Source organism: Pteropus vampyrus, unplaced genomic scaffold (assembly GCF_000151845.1).
Source record: "Pteropus vampyrus isolate Shadow unplaced genomic scaffold, Pvam_2.0 Scaffold208, whole genome shotgun sequence".
In the NCBI taxonomy this organism is placed as follows: domain Eukaryota; kingdom Metazoa; phylum Chordata; class Mammalia; order Chiroptera; family Pteropodidae; genus Pteropus; species Pteropus vampyrus.
In genome coordinates, this window is record NW_011888989.1 from 1629271 (window position 1) to 1646536 (window position 17266).

The 17266-nt window shown below is 36.2% G+C and overlaps 1 protein-coding gene across 1 annotated transcript in view; it reads right to left on the reverse strand.

Annotated features, from left to right (window-relative positions):
• Nucleotides 1-14906: 14906 nt before the first annotated feature.
• The window catches only part of BCAP29 (B cell receptor associated protein 29), a 46201-nt gene continuing 43841 nt past the window's right edge, over nucleotides 14907-17266 (reverse strand). Inside the window, exon 8 of the mRNA XM_011372492.2 lies at nucleotides 14907-17087. Coding sequence (XP_011370794.1) covers nucleotides 17052-17087 — 36 coding nt within the window. The 3' untranslated portion in view covers nucleotides 14907-17051. The remainder of the gene's footprint in view (nucleotides 17088-17266) is intronic.

The following is a 17266-nucleotide window of genomic DNA, read 5'->3' on the forward strand; positions in this document are numbered from 1 at the left end:
GTACCCATGGGACTGAGCTCTCTTTTGTCTCTAGAACTCTTTCTCCCTTCTCACAATTCCTAGCTTCTGTCTTGGCTTAGCTACCCCTTTCATGGAGCCTTCCCTAATATCCAAAGGCAAGGTTAGATTTCTTAAGTAAGACCTTAGGCACTCTTATTATATATACTTAGCACACTGAAGAATACTTGTCTGAACTCTCTCTTAGGCTATAAACTCCTCAAGGGTAAGGACTTTATCAAGAGAATTGTGGAATCAGACTAAGTTTCAGCCCTGGCTCTGTAATTTTCTACCTTTTTGACCTTGGGCAGCTATTTAGCTTTCCCTTGATTCAATTTCATCATTTTAAAAGTAAGATTATGAAATAATAGTACATAACTCATAATACTGCTATTAGAATTAAATGTAATGCCTGGTTCATAGTAAGCATTTGAAAAAATGTTAGCTATTATAATTGACTTTTGGAGCCTGGGGGAGAAGTTTGAGTTAGATATTGGTATATTTTGAGTTTCATTTCAAAAAAGGTACATGAGTGTATATATATATGTTATTTGATGTTGCCAGGAATAGTTAATTTTATCTGTCAAAAATTTCTTCCTAGCACACTCTTTTGAGTCACAGATTTTGGCTTTTAAGTAAGCTAAAGGTTGTTAGTTGGGAGAATGGCCAGAAAAACTTATCCGCAGCTTTAGAATTACATGTTGAACAAATCTGGCAACACAAGCATCAAGCTGCCTTCTGTTTCTAATCATTTTTTTTTCTAATTTAGTTTCTTCCACCAAAAGGGATTATAATTGATTTTCATCGCCGAATTTATGGAAGATGTCACAAGATGTACAGACAATTATTTTCAAGTAGATGAAACCCATATTGCTCATTGTTACCAATGGCTTCATTCCAGGTGCTAAGCAGTAGCAATACTTCCCGAGTCTGAGACGATGTGCCACTGATTTGAAGGAACTGCAAAAGTCTTGGCTGACAGAAATCTTTCTTCTCACCTACACCTCTGAAATTCTTAAAACAACAACAACAACAACAACAACTGGCAGTATCTTACTTATGAAAACCTTGTCAAGAGCATAAAGGTGGGTGGGCTGGGCCGTGAAAGCTTTGAGTCTAAGTCCTCTCTCAAAACAGATTTCCATCAGAGAATTCAGCTTTTTTTCTTAAACTCTAAATTTTATTTCCTTTCATTTCTTCATTTCCTAGTATTTACCACCACCCTCTCTTTGTTCTAACCTTAGAAGAAGAATCTCCCTCCCCTCGAGTTCCCATATTCTGCTCTTTCACTCACACTTATCTTTTAAGCTTAGGCATTTGTCCCTGCTTTGAAATTCATATAGAAATAAGGGAATCTGGAAATGACTTTTTGTCAACACCAAAGCCAATATTTTGTAAAATAATAAACACCCACAAAAAGAGGAAAATTGCAAGTATAAAATGAATAATAATCAGAAACAACGTTGTTCATCCCTCCTCTTTGTCACACATCAAGGCTTTGCTTACGAATTGCCTTCAGGAAGCCTCACCAGCATCTCTCTTGGATTGAATGTTCCTTCTTTGGAGATTTTACAATACTTTCATTCCTACCACACATCTGACATCATCTGTAGCTGCGCTAGTTCCTCTTGTTTGTGTAAACCCCCAGGAGAAATAAATTTCTGAGGTCTGAAGCTTATCTGTGTGTCTCTGGGCAAATTTCCTAACCTTTCTCACAAGTATATGGAAATAATAATCATTCATTGCATTACTGTGATAATTAAATAAAACAATAGAACTTTCTAGACCACACTAAAGTGCTCAATAGTTAATTTCTTTCTTTCTTTGTGGTCTCTTCCATAGGTTTGATTCCCTGCTCTGCCATTTTCTGAGTTCATGAAACATACTTAATCTCTCCATGCTTCATTTTCCTTGTCTGCAAATTGGGGATAACAATAAGTATTTACTTCATGGAGTTCCTGCAGTGATTAAATAAGGAGTGGGTAAAACAATCAGGACCTAGCACACAACAGTTGGCCATCATGATATTAATGCTCAGTATAGGGTGGGTGCCTAAAGATCCTTTAAATGAATTGGGAAAAAAATTCATAGCATGGTCCTTTTAATAAACAGATTATCTGAGGTAACCTCGGTCACTGTTTTCTACCTAATAGCTTCTTTATATTTAGTTTGTCAATTTATCTTACACTTGAACCTTGTAAACCATTTGCTGAACCAGTTTTATTTAGATAATAAAAATCGAAAATTGTTTGGAAAACAAAAGCCAGAAAGAATTAGTAAGTGGAATTATAATCAAATAGAAAAGGTGTTTAATGAGGGTGAATGAGCAATTCTCACTGGCATACATCTTACTGAAAATCTTAATTAGAGTTCTGGAAAAGGCAATGCCATATGCTAACATAACGTTAACATAATTACACTAGAAACAAATGGAAATGCTAATACAAGCTGAGGACCAATGTAAAGAAATCTAAATATGTTTTTTTTTCTTCCAAAGAGCTCATGATTTATTATAAACATCTCATTAATCTGAACAATATTTCCAGAAAAGTAAAATAAGATTCTTAACTCAACAATATTGCTTTCTTTTTAAAAGTTAAATATTTTAATTTTATCAGTGTTATAATTTAGGAATCAGCTAGTTCTACAAGGGCAAATAAGGTAATAGCAGTCCTCAACTCTTTCCCCAGTTCCCTGTCCCAAGGACAACGACTTTCAAATTTTTTAGCTGATTCTTTAATATGTATGTCCATACCTCTAAATAATATTTATGCAGGTCTGTTTAGTTTTTTCAAATTTCATACTGTGGGAGATGAGGATTTAGTTCTCTTTCCTCTGTTCTGAACACCACTGCAAAATCTCTGCACACTCCCCATTGCTCCATCTCCTTATACGGGGTAATCATTTTTGTTAGACAAATAATGAGTTCACTTTATTACAACTGTTTTCTATCTAGAATGGAGCGATGTGGCAAGCCATTATTATATTTTTTATTTCCTGAACTTTTTTTGTGTGTGTGGTATTCCCTTGAGTTTTGTTTTTTTGTTTTTTGTTTTTTTGTGGTTCTTTCTTTTTTTCTTTGTCATGTATTATTTACTTAGTTTTCTATGACCACTGATACTTGTCACTAAGCCAAGACCTTCTTCCAGCATAACTGAAGTCTCCTTTTAATATGTTCAATATTAATACATTCAATATGTTCATTCACACAGGTATTCGATTAACTTCACCTTCTTGAAAAAGTGTCCCTTAGATTTGTCCAAGCTACTTCATAGTGACAAATTTCCCTTTACCATCATTCTGTGGATTCCGTCTCTCCACTGTGCAGATTTTCTTTTTCCTGGTTCCCCCCTTGCTCTTTCTGGTTTACTCATCCCATAGGTGGAGCACATCCTCAATCTGCCTGAGGAAGGGTGTATGGGAGGTAAAATTTCTGAGAACTTGCAAGCCCTGAAGATGTCTGTTCTTCAGTCATACATGGTTTATAACTCGACTAAGTATAGAATTCATGGTTGGAATTATATTTCCTTCAGAATTTTAAAAGCCCTTGCACCATTGTCTTGTATGTTCCAGAATTCCTTTTGAAGAATTTGAACTTATTTGTATCCCTTAACCTTTTTGTGTTGTGTTTTCTCACTGTAAGCTTTGGGAATTTGGTGGGCCCTCCTTCTATTTTTCCCTAAAGGCTCTTTTAATTTTCAAAAAAAAATTTTCTATAGATACCAATTCTGATTTCACAGGTGTATTGAATAAAATAAGAATCCATCACTTGTCTGAAGACAATGAATTTAGTTGCTATTATTTTGTAATGTCCTTTTCTACTTCTTGCATACTTTCTATTTGTTTTGGTCTCTATTTTTTCATATTAGAGGCTTTTCCCAGATCTCCTCATGCTTGTTTGCCTGCTCATATTTAAAAGTGGGCCCTCAAGAGCTTCCTGGAAGCTCTGAGTGAGTGGGTAAGATATACTACATGTACGGTCAGATGACCAGGCATTTGTTGGGGAACCCCCGATGTCAGTACTATGTCAGTGTCATTAGGTCTTTCCCCTTGGGTCTGATAGTTTCCTGCCTAGAAAAAAACTTGTCTGGTCTTCTGCTTGGAAGTAAGAGACTGGCTGCTATCATTCTGGGTTGAGGAAGAAATTCTGTGATTAGCATGCACGCATTTACCTAATCCTGTTTTCTGTTTATTAAAAAGACCCTCTGATTTACCCTCTTCAAAGAGAAAACAATTTTTCTGCTAGGGTGAGGGAGGGTATTACTCAATAGTCTGGAGAAAGAGAGTAACATCTAGGGACCTAACTACTTTTCAAACAGCTTTCAACCAACCCTCCTTATTTCAGCATATGCTTGTCTCCCTTAGCCAGAAGGAGCTGGTACCACCCATTTCTGAGCCCTGATTATTTGGTGTTTTAAATTGACTTTGCTCTTGGCTTTCCACTGAGGAAATAGAATTCATTCTTCAGTTCTACTAAGTCAATATCACTTGTTCATCTGTTTCACAGCTTCTAAAAAGTTGGTGCTCTTTCTTCTCATGTTCATTTTATCTGTGTAGGTTTATGCCTTTAAAAACTCTCTTTACTATAGCTTTAGTGAAGTTAGGAGAAAGTAAAAAGTGTATGTTCAATCAGCTATCTTTGTACAATTCTGTTTTCTTTAGGTGAAAATCCTACATCTGATATTTTCTGGTGTTTGGAGAATTTTGCAGCTGTCTTCAGCTGGAAAAAATTAAAGGCAGCAGGCTCTGGGTATGCTGAGTTTCATACCTGCTCCCTTTCAATTCTGAAATGTGCAAATGTGCTTTGGCTTCACGCACAGATTGTCTAATTAAAAATTCTCCAAGTTGCAAACCAATAAAAAGTTATGTTATGGGAATCTGATTGCAAAAAGCATTTTCAAAAGTACTTGGCATTCAAATACTTTACTCACCGTAGTGAATAGAGTAATGGCCTCCCTAAAATGACCATATTCTAATCCCCAGAAACTGTAAAATTTAAGTCACACGGCAAAGAGGAATTAAGGTAGCAGATGGAATTAAGGTAGCAAGTCAATTGACTTTAAAATAAAAGGATTCACTTGGATTATCTGGGTGGACCCAATGTAATCACAGTGGTTCTTAATGTGAGAGAGGAGCAAAAGAACAATGTTAGAATGATGTGATCTGAGAAAGGCTGGACTGGTCATTACCGGCTCTGAAGCTGGGATGGGGCCGACAGCAAAGAAATGCAGACAGCAAAGGAATGCAAAGCTGGAAAAGATAGGAAAACAGATTATCCTCTAGAGTCTCCAGAAAGAACCAATCCTTCTAAAACTTTGATTTCAGAGCCACAACACTCATTTCAGACTTCTAACCTCCAGAATTGTAAGAGAATTACTTTATGTTCTAAGCTACAAAATGCGTAGGAACATGTTACATTAGTAATAGGAAATTAATATACTTACTATAAAATAAAAAAAATGATGGTGATTTATGTTCCTTTAAATTTTGACGGTTTCAGCAGGTTGATTACATCCACTTTGCCCTCCCATTGCATACCTAGAAGCAGATTTCTATGAAGTTAGTGAAGTTTAAGCCTTGGGTTTCTCACATACACAGGTGACCTTGGAATATTAGAGTTGTAGAGTGTTCAAGGTAGAAAGGAGGAGGAGAGCAAGGGTGCAACCAGGAAGCATTCTTGATAAGTTGCCTAAAGAGACCTTAGAAGAAAGAGATTTGGGTCTACAAGTTTCAAGCAAAATATTGTAATTTCTGTTTTTATTCTGAATAAATTCTCATGTTTGAACAATTTTACTTTGGTAATTTTATATCCCTTTTCTTACAGAGAGTTCCCCAAAGTGTATGTGCTCCAAGATGAAAAACAAAACAAAACAAAAAAAACTAGATCCACCCTGTTTAGTTTCCCTTTTTAGTTTTGAAACAGATCTTTTTCACACACACGTACATGCACACGCATGCATGTGCAGGTGTGTGTGTGTGTATGTGTGTGTGTATTTTAATTATTGGGAAAGGAAAAAAAAGGCTGAGGTTAAGATTCAAGCGGCTACTCAGAGGAAGAAGAGAGAAGCAAAGAATGAAAAATAATGAAAGAGAAATATAAGAACTAACTTGTGTGCCACCAGGAAAGGAAACATAAGATAATGGGCATTATCGAAGGGAAGGAAAAGGAACAGGGACTAGAAAGCATTTTCAGACAAATAGTTGACAAGAATTTCCCAAATCTAAGAAATGAACTGGAGCTTGGAATTCAAGAAATCAACAGAACGCCCTATTATCTCAACTCAAAAGGGCCTTCTCTAAGCCACATTATATTAAAATTATCAAAAATTAATGACAAAGAAAGAATTCTCAGGGCAGCCAGCAAAAAAAGAAGACAGTAACCTATAAAGTCAAACCCATTCAATTATCGTTGGATTTCTCAGCACAAACCTTATAAACAAGAAAGAAGTGGAATCAAATATTCAAACTATTAAATGAAAGGAACTATCTATCTGCCAATAATAATGTATCCAGCAAAGCTCTCCTTTAGATATGAACATATCTATGAGCAAGGCGACTAGCAGGCAAATAGAAGTAGAGGAGTGCAACCCTTACTAAGAACAGGGCATTATAAGCTTAAAGGACAAGAAGAGATTTGCCACAGCGAGATAGTAATGAACATTCAGCATGCATAAAGACAAACTGAGACAACAATGATCAAAAAGGGGAGGATTCAAAGATCCAAATTTGCAGAAGAGAATGGAGATAAGGCACATGCAGAAGAAAATGGACGACTGTATATATATATATAATAGTCCTCTACATATTCGTATTGGTAACCACATGCCAAAGATTCAGAACTGAATATATAACATAAAACAAGAAGGACCAGAGGGAATATCCACAAAATTCAACCAAACAAAACAAAAGAAAACGAAACAAAACAGAAACGCAAGGACAAGGAAATAATGGAAACACCAAGCTACCAGAAAGCAAAAGATACAATGGCTATAGAAAAACGTTATATTTCAATAATCACTCTAAATGTAAATGGATTGAACTCACCAATAAAAAGGCGCAGAGTTACAGATTGAACCAAACTGAACCATATGCTGCCTCCAGGAGACACATCTCAGATCCAAAGACAAATATAGACTCCAAGTGAAAGGGTAGAAAATGATATTTCAAGTAAATGGCATTCAGAGAAAAGTGGGAATAGTGGTATTAATATCTGATGAAATAGACTTCAAAATAAAAAAGGTAAAGAAAGATACTGAGGAACACTTCATAATGATAGAGAATCATACACCAAAAAGATATAACACTCCTTAATATCTATGTTCCCAATCAAGAAGCCCCGAAATATGTAAAGCAATTACTAATTAAAAGGGGAAACAGACCTATTATTGTAGTAGGGGACCTAATACCCCACTATTGGATATGGACAGATCATCTAAACAAAAATCAATAAGGAAATAATATCCTTAAAAGACACATTAGACCAACTGGACATAATTGACATTTACAGAGCCTTTCATCCCAAAATAGTTGCTTACACATTCTTCTCTAGTGCACATGGAACATTCTCAAAGATAGACCACATACTGGGATACAGAGATAGCCTCAAAAAATATAAGAGGGTTCAAATCATACCAACTATATTCTCTGATCATAATGTTTTGTAGCTGGAGATAAGCTGTAAAGAGAAAGTGAGAAGAACCACAAATACATGGAGATTAAACCACATGCTACTAAAAAATGACTGGGTCAGAGAAGAAATAAAAAGAAAGATCAAGAGATACACAGAAATGAATGTTAATGATAGTAAAACACAAAAAACTTTTGGGACACGGCAAAAGCGGTCATAAGAGGAAAGTTCATATCATTATAGGCCTATCTCCAAAAACAAGAATGAGCCCAAATAAACAACCTAATGCTTCATCTTAAAAAACTAGAAAAGGAAGAATAAATGAGGCCTAAAGTCAGCAGAAGGAAAGAAATAATCAAAATTAGAGGAGAAATAAATGAAATTGAAAACACAAAAACAATAGAAAAAATAAATGCAACAAGAGCTGGTTCTTTGAGAAGGTTCTTTGAGCTGGTTCTTTGTTAATAAAATTGACAAACCCCTGGCTAGACTCACTAAAGGAAAAAGAGAAAGGACACAAATAAACAAAATCAAGGATGAAGAGAAATTATGACACTGAAGAAATACAAAGAATCATACAAAAATACTATGAAAAAGTATATAACACAAAATTTAATAACCGAATATATATTCAGAACCGAATATATAACATTGCCCATTTCAAAATGGCAATACCATGCCATTTTGATTATTGTCACTTTGTAGTATAATTTGAAGTCAGGCAGAGTGATACCTCCAGCCTTGTTCTTTCCTTTCAAGTTGACTTGGACGATTCAGGGTCTTTTGTACTTCCATACAACATAGTTAAAATGACCATATTACCTAAAGCATTATACACACTTAATGCAATCCCTATCAAAATCCCATTGGCATCAGATTTGTATGGAAGTACAAAAGACCCTGAATCGTCCAAGTCAACCTGAAAGGAAAGAACAAGGCTGGAGGTATCACTCTGCCTGACTTCAAATTATACTACAAAGTGACAATAATCAAAATGGCATGGTATTGGCAGAAAAACAAACATACAGACCAGTAGAACAGAATCGAAAGTCCAGAAGTAAACTCATATTTATATCGGCAAATAATTTTAGACAAAAAAGCCAATAACATACAGTGGAGAAAGAAAAGCCTCTTCAATAAATGGTGCTGGGAAAACTGGACAGCCACCTGCAAAAGAATGAGACTAGATTGTTATCACCACACACCAAAATTAACCCAAAATGGATTATGGACCCGAATATAAGACCTGAAACAATAAATTGCATAGAAGAAAACATAGCAACTAAATTCATGGACCTCGGACTTAAAGAAAATTTTATGAATTTGACCTCAAAGTCAAAGGAAGTAAAAGCAAAAATAAATGAATGGGACTACATCAAACTAAAAAGCTTCTACACAGCAAAAGAAACTGTCAATGAGGTAAAGAGACAACCATCCGATAAGGGCCTAATATCCAAAATATACAAAGAATTCATACAACTTGATAACAACAACAAAAAATCAATCCAATTAAAAAATGAACAGAGGACCTGAACAGACACTTCTCCCAAGAAGACATACAAATGGCCAGGAAACATATGAAAAGATGCTTGATATTGCTAGCTATGAGTAAAACACAAATCAAAACCACAATGAGATACCATCTCATACCTGTTAGAATAGCTATAATCAACAGGACAAGTATTAACAAGTGTTGGAGAGGATGCAGAGAAAAAGGAACCCTCATATACTGTTGGAGAGACTATAAATTGATACAGCCACTATGGAAAACAGTATGAAGTTTCCTCAAAAAACTAAGAATTAATCTACTATATGGTCCAGCAATCCCTCTACTGGATATTTACCCCGAAGACTTGAAAACTCATATCTATAAAGACATTTTCTCACTGATGTTCATAGCAGCATTATTCACTGTGGTCAGGAGATGGAAGCAACCAAAGTGTCCTACGATAGATGATTAGCTAAAGAAGCTGTGGCACATATATACAATGGAATATTACTCAGCCATAAGAAAGGATGAAATACTGCCATTTGCAACAACATGAGTGGACTTTGAGATAATTATGCCATGTGAAATATGCCAGGCAGAAAAAGTCGAAAACCCCATGATATCACTTACATGTGGGATATGAACCAAAAAGCAACAAACAAACAGGATAAATGAAGACTCATGGACATGGACAATAGACTGACTAGTGTTTACCAGAGCGGGGGTGAGGAGGGAAGTAGGTGGGATAAAAGGGGTCAAATATGTGGTGACAGAAAGAAATCTAACTATGGGTGGTAAAAACATGATGCAATATATATATGCCTTACTGTTGAATTATATACCTGAAACTTACTGGATTTTATTAACCAATGTTACCATAAAAAAAAAAAAAATCATAACTTGGTGGATCAACTGTCAAAAAAAAAAAAAAGATTCGAGTGGCTACTAAAATACCCCAGATCCTCATCAAATCTGCCGCTGGAATTTAAAAGGAAACACTTTAATGCCCAGGAAGAGGGACTTATCAATTAATATTTTAGAAAAGTTCGTCAAAATTGTAGCTGATCTTGTTATAATCTTAAGACAACGGAGCACTTGTCTAGAGACAAGGCATGGGAGCCATTTGAAGAGAATCCGATGCATTAGAATTGAATTGAAGTCATTCCAAATAAGCAAACATTTATTGCATTCCTAAACTAAGCAGGCGCTGTGCTTTGGGGCAGGGGAGGAGGGGTAGCAGGGGAATGATGCTCAGAGTTGTTAGAATTTGCTGTCCTAAACTGCCCCACAGTACATTTTCATTATATAGAACCAGGGAGTTCACTTTTAAGACGTCTTTATAAATTCTTCTTTCTAATTATCTTTTTTTTTTTTTTTTTTAATGAGGGCAAGTTGTAATTTGGTACCAGTTTTTGTATAATGTTCGGATTAGCTTACCACCAGAAAAAGTTCTTTGTGTTGTAAACAAAAACATAAATGGAGCCACTTTAAAATGGAGCTGCCATACCAAGGGAACTGCCTTGCATGTCTTATGTCTCAAAACTTTGGAATGTTAAAACTGGGCAAAATAACCTTTAGACTGGACCTGAGCAAAACTTGTACCTTGCAAAAGAACTGTTTGCTAAGATAACAAGAAAGCAGGTATGACTGACTACTGGACCGATAACTACTGGACTGAAAATTAAAAACAGTTTAGAATTAACATCACTGTTATGACATCTGTACCAATAGAAATGCCTTCCTTCTATTAATATAATTGTTTTCCTTTCCCTTCTCATAAATATCCATTGCCTTTGTCTCTGAATTGGAACATTATTGGGGCTTCTGCCTGAATCAATGCTTCCTCAATAGCTGTTCTTATTGATCTCAGTAAACGCCATTGCCTCTGACTTTGAAAGGCTGTTTATTTGGGGTTAGCAATGTGTATTACCTCAACAAGGTAATTACACATTTAATCCTCTCAGCAAGTCCATAAAGTGGAGGCTTCTCTTTACTTCAAAGATGAAGACGATGAGACTCAAATTGGGTAAATAATAAAGGAAATGGGATTTAATCCCAGGTAGTTCATACACATAATCATGATGCTCTACTGTTTCTAGAGGCTTTCTGCCAATAAAGATCCTCATGAAATGTCTGACAACAAGGATAAATCAAATAATCTGTATCAAAGGATTGTGGGTTTCATCCCCTTTTACTGCCCTCACATACTGAGTGTTTATGGCACGGTCCCATCACTAACACTGGTTCCCTGGGGCAGTATTTCTCATTGGTGGTAGCAATGGAGTGGGCATAAGAATATATGTAATTTTAAAAAATCCTGACTCCTCAAGGGATGTGTATGTGACCCATTGGAGGTAAGTTCTCCTATGGAGAATGCCATTATAGAAGAATATTTATTGATGTGGGGCGGGGGGGGGGGGGGGGGGGGGGGGGGAGGAGTAAAAGCAGGTCACTAAATACTGTGTATTATATGATCTTAGTTTCATAAATATTTGCATGTGTATCAGAACATTAACTAAACTGCTAGCTGTCATTTTTTCTGTAACTTCTAAGTTGTCTACACTTGCCATATATCAATTTTGTTTCAAGACCACCCCCCAAATAAATAAATAAACTAAAAAAAAAAAAAAAAGCTTTTCAGGAAGTAAACCTTCATGAAGGTTTACCTCTTGATGGCTGAGAAGTGGCCATCTAGAAGTCATTTGTGTTCCAGGAAATTGGCAGCCCTTGGAAGAATGAGAATGAAATTCTCATTGCTGGTGCTTCCAGGAGAACACAGATTTCTGAAGGAGTGATACACGCTCTGGAGAAACCTGGCTAACCGGGTAGGCATCTGGTTTAGTGGGGGCAAGCCAAAACTTCAAATACATTCTTTGTTCAAATTTAGGAAAAGGGGTGATCACCAAGAACAAAATCCTGTAGGAACTTAAGTTTTCCCCAGTTTTGTGGCAATTACACCTCAAGCTCTTATGCACTATGTGATATACATGATGTAACCAAATGCTCTTATGTTTGTGTAGTGTTTGTTCTTGTGGCAAACATCATAGCAAAGAGAAGGAAGAAGAAGACTGGGGTCTTCTCTTGTAAACGCTTATGGTGTGAAACGTAGAGCTATTGTGGGGGCACATTGCAGGTAGACTAATAATGGTTAAATTGAATATAAAAAGCTGAATGTGAAGAGAAAGTAGAGGATGCAACTTAAAATCATGACCCTAAAAAGCAGAGATGAGACCCCGCAAGTAGGAGAGTAAAAAAGGTTGATGGTTTTGTGCTATATAGGACAAACATATTTTTGGCTTTTTATTCATGTCTAGGTCATTAAGAGAAACAATACATTAAGGATATCTAGTGTCATTCATTTAACTATTTCTTGAGAAGTACTTCAGGAGAGGCATGTGCTCTATGGTGTGAAGGACACAACATCTTTCTATCTCGTTGCTTTAGCTCGTATGGTTTAAATCTCATGATCTAAAATGACAATGTCTGTGTTTCAGGCAGCAAGACAGATGAAGAAAAAGGAGCAATTGCCACCATGTGACATTCCTTTCTATTTCTATCTACAATGAGACTGGAAAATATTGTCCTTATGCTTGTCAGCTGTGTGTATAAATATCAGGGTACCTATTAATACAGATGAAAGAATGGATATTGAGGCACTTGGACCTTCTGCCACAAGCGTCTACTGCAGGTTATCTTGACCTTGGCAATATTGACATTTAGTGCCAGATAACTCTTTAGGGGGCTACCCTGTGTGCTGTCAAGTGCATGTAGCAGTGCCCCTGACTCCTCAATAGCATTCCCCTACTTGTGACAACCCAAAACATCTCTAGACATTGCTAGATGTCCCTCGGCAACAAATGTCCCACTCCCGGTTGAGAAACACTGTTCTACTCTGTGCAGGAACTATATAGTCACTGATCAGGAGACAAAACCAAACTGTAACTGAGACAATTTCAGACAGTGCTAAGTGTTTTGGACAGATAGGGTTGAGATGCAGGGTGTACTGTGTATGCAAAAGCCCTGAGGGGAAAGAACCTGGCTTGTTCTAAGAAGAGTCTGACTGCAGGTGCAGTTGGCAGGTAAAGTGGACTGAGGCGAGGCTTGAGAGTAGATGGGAGCCTGGTGAGGTTTTGGGAGTTTAATCTTAAGTGCAATGGGAAATAATTGAAAGACTTTAAGCAGAGAACAACATGATTTCTGACAGCATGTACATAGGAGAAGAATGAGACAATGTAAGTTGTCATAGTTGTCCAAGTGAGAAATTATTATGGCATGGTTTGGCAGTGGCAGTGGGAATGGAGGGAAATAAAATTGCAAGAGAAAAATAACTAAGATAGGAGTGGCGTTAAAGGGTATCTATTTTCCACGTGTTGCGAAATTCAGTCCAGCCCATTACGGATTTGTTCTGTATGTTCCTGCATTAGTTTCCTGGGACTGCTTTAACAAATTATCACATACTTGGCAGCTTAAAGTACATATTGTCTCATAGTTCTGGAAGCGAGAAGTCCAAAATCAGCTTAATTGGTGTCTACGGGGTCACGCTCCCCTGGCAGGCTCTAGGGGAGAATCTGTTCCTTGCCCCTTCCAGCTCTGGTGGCAACAGCATTCCAATCTATGCTTGCGTGGTCACAATGCCTTCTCCTTTTCTATGTGGTAAAGTCTTCCTTTGTCTCTTATAAGAATACTTGTGATTGCATTTAGGGACCACCCAGATTATCTAGGATAAACTCTCCATTATGAGATCCTTAATTTAGTCACGTTGTTTCCCATTTAAAGTAATAGTCACTCTTTTGCCACAGAACATTCCCCAAATTAGGACATCGATATCTTTAGGGGGGCTGTTACTCAGTTCTGTAGTGTTGGATATCACTTTTGGCTACAGAAGGATAGACTAAGAAAAATCTTATGTTTGTTTAGAGAGCAAGGTGGAAAGCAACACTGTGAAGGTAATAATGCCATTTAGTAAATTGATTAGAGAATGAAATGTTAAAAAAAAATTTTCATGAGTGAGTTTTCAAGAATTCTAGGAAAGGTAGGCTGAAGGACAAAGAAATTCAGAAAGGATTCATCAGCTTTAGACATATCATTCTAGATATTAAAGTTAATGTTTAAAAGGACTACTATATTTATACACTGTATAGTGGGCACTTGAATGCAAGGTATATTGCATGTCAGTAGGGCTGGGTATGGGCCGTTAAGCTATGGTGGGACATGGATGGGAGGACAGTGAGAAGGTAGTGGATGATGGAATGGAAATGCAGGACCAGACTAACTTACAGAGAGGTAAGACCAAAACAGGGGCAGGTGCGTCCCAGTGACTGTGGCTGGGAGGTCCAGGAAGCAGGAATGTCACTGCAGGCAAGCAGAGACCAGCACCAGAACTACAACCACGGGTATTTATTTAGAGATCCAGGCAGGCTGATGGTATCAGGACAGTATCACAGGAAGTAGGTAAGCTCCAGGCTCTAGAGTGGGGTTCAGAGTACTCTAGTTACCAGTCCTGGGACTCATATATAGCCAAATAAGCAACAAGGATGACTCATGTCAAATTCTAGAGTGCTTGGCTAGAATGTCTTAGCTAGAACTTGACTAGTGCTACTTCCTGAGGTCCAGAACCTCAATGCTGATTTGCAAGTAGAGAATCTGACAACACTCTCTGTAACTGAGAAAAGGACAAGAAAAAGACAAGAATGGCACTCCTCTTTTTTGAATCCTTAGTGCAGCCTAACCTAAGACAAAGAAGTCATAACTGACAATAGAAGGGAATATGACTTAATATGCAGTGTAAGTAAATCCATGAAATACATGTTTATTTCTAATAGGATTTGATACACTATCATTGGCAAGGAGAGTAATTAGAACCAACAAGCATAGCTTGACGGGCAGTTCAGTATGGTGGAAACATACAGACTCTAAAGCCAAAGTTTCTTGTTCAAACCCTGGCTAAAACATGCAAATGTTTTATTTAGCAAATTATGGCTAACTTGTGTTTATAAAGACTAGAATAATATCTCGGGAACCAGAACACCTGAACCCTAGACTCAGATTCTGGCCCTGGATCTAATTATCCATGTTACCTTGGGAAAGTGGTTTAAACTTTTTAAACTCAGGTTGCTGATCTATAAAACTGAGGTCTAAGATTACTTAAATATATGCTTTAAAGTACTCTCAGGAAATCTTTCAAATCTTCGTGCTCTTCAAAAAGCACCCAGACTTTCCCCTTGCTTTACAGTCTGAGCAACTTTGAGAATCACTGTGCTACCTTAGTTTATATAGTAATCCTGAACTAAATGTTATTACTCCCACTTTGGAGATGGGGAAATATAAGTCTAGCAGGTTTAAATAATTTGTTCAAAACCTCATGACTAAATTATTGTGAGGCTGGGATTAGATTTTACTTCTCTCAATTCTAAAGCTTTGTATTTTCTACTATTCTCTATGTTACTCTATCATTAGACTTGATTTCTATATAGTAGGCCAGAATCGCAAACGCTCATTATACATTGACCCATGTAGCTCTCACTTTGATACTTCTAAGTTGATACCTTGAGCTGTCATTTGTTCAGTTCTATCCTGTTTCAGCACTCCCTCCCTTTCCTTGTTATTTATGGTGTTGTCAGCCCATATGGTCTAACTCCCATTTCTTAGTACCATTAAATGTCTTCTACGTGTCTTGTTTTCTAGCAGTAACTCCTGACTTTTATCTGAAATAAAATTCTTATGTACTTGCTCATTTCATCCATTTACAATGAAAAAGAGATGTGTAGAGTTAGTGCTAAAATGATAATAAACAAAAGATGAAACAAATGTCAGTAAAGTAAAAACTCTAGTAATTATTTTCCATTTTCTTTTATATTTAGGTCTTTGTGAGACACGGATGATTTTCATGTCTAAATACTGGAACAGCCTAAATCATATTAATGTTATAATCATTATCATCTTCTAAAGGAAACTCTAAATTAATATTTGAATGGAAAAATAATATTTTAATATTTAGCTTTCAGAATACAGAAACATCTACATCTCAGAAACTGTGATACCAGTGTATGTGTACTTGAGGTAATATTTGTATAATTAGTAACTCTCACAGCAATGGGAAACACTTGCTGGATATGTTGTACATTAACATATCCAAACACTTTGGATATGTTGTACATTAACTTTCTGAGTCAAGAATTCCACATTGTTGTAAAATGATTTAAATTCAGTGCTGTGACAGTTATGCAAATAGATGTAAACTCCATTTCTAGCTAAACTTTAAAAAGGTAGAATGCTTACTAATTATGTTATTAATACAAATGTCAACAAAAAGTCTAACAAATACAGAAGCACAGTAACAAAATATAATTATCAATAGAATTGTCTTATGAGAGTAAACCATAGTATCATCAGGCTTAAAAAAAAACTAAGGTAATTGTTCTTTTTTGTTCTTTCTCATTCTTCCCTATAAATATAGTAGCAAGTTCTGATTATTTATCCTTATTCATTTTCCCCATGAACAAATTTGCTGATACTGGATATTATATTCATATACAAAATCATCATCATCATCTGATTAGATTATTGTTAGTGGAAACTCATCAAAGTTTTTAAGGCTATTAATAGTTTCATGCAACTTAAAAATCTAATTTTGGAAGTAACTGCCTAATGAATTTTTCCTTCTATTGGTAAAACAGTCAAACCAGTGTTACTATCAACATCTAAATAAGGTGTTTAATATGGTTCTATTTTACGTGAGAGCTGGAATACAGACTTTATGATATATGTGAAACATTATCAAACATTGTGATGCTATTATGTTAACAGCATATATGTGGCATTAAAAAAATATTGGCCAGTCATGGTACATTTTTCTGAACTGAATTTTAAATTTTCTAGCGGCTAACATAACAAATTTATTATCTTGACATGGTGTATCACAATCTTCTTTCACACAGTTCACAGGCCTTTCTTGTTGCCCTTCCATGAACGATCCTGTAAGAAAAAAATATGACTTAGGTGGCAGTTGCAGCAAGGAGTGAGAAACAGATTCGTAGATATGACAAAGACTTAAAAATTTTTTTTCTCTTAAGTGCCTAGTTATTAGTTATGAAGAGTAATTAAAAGTAAAATACAGATTGAGAAAAATTTCAAATTCTAAAAATACAAAACTG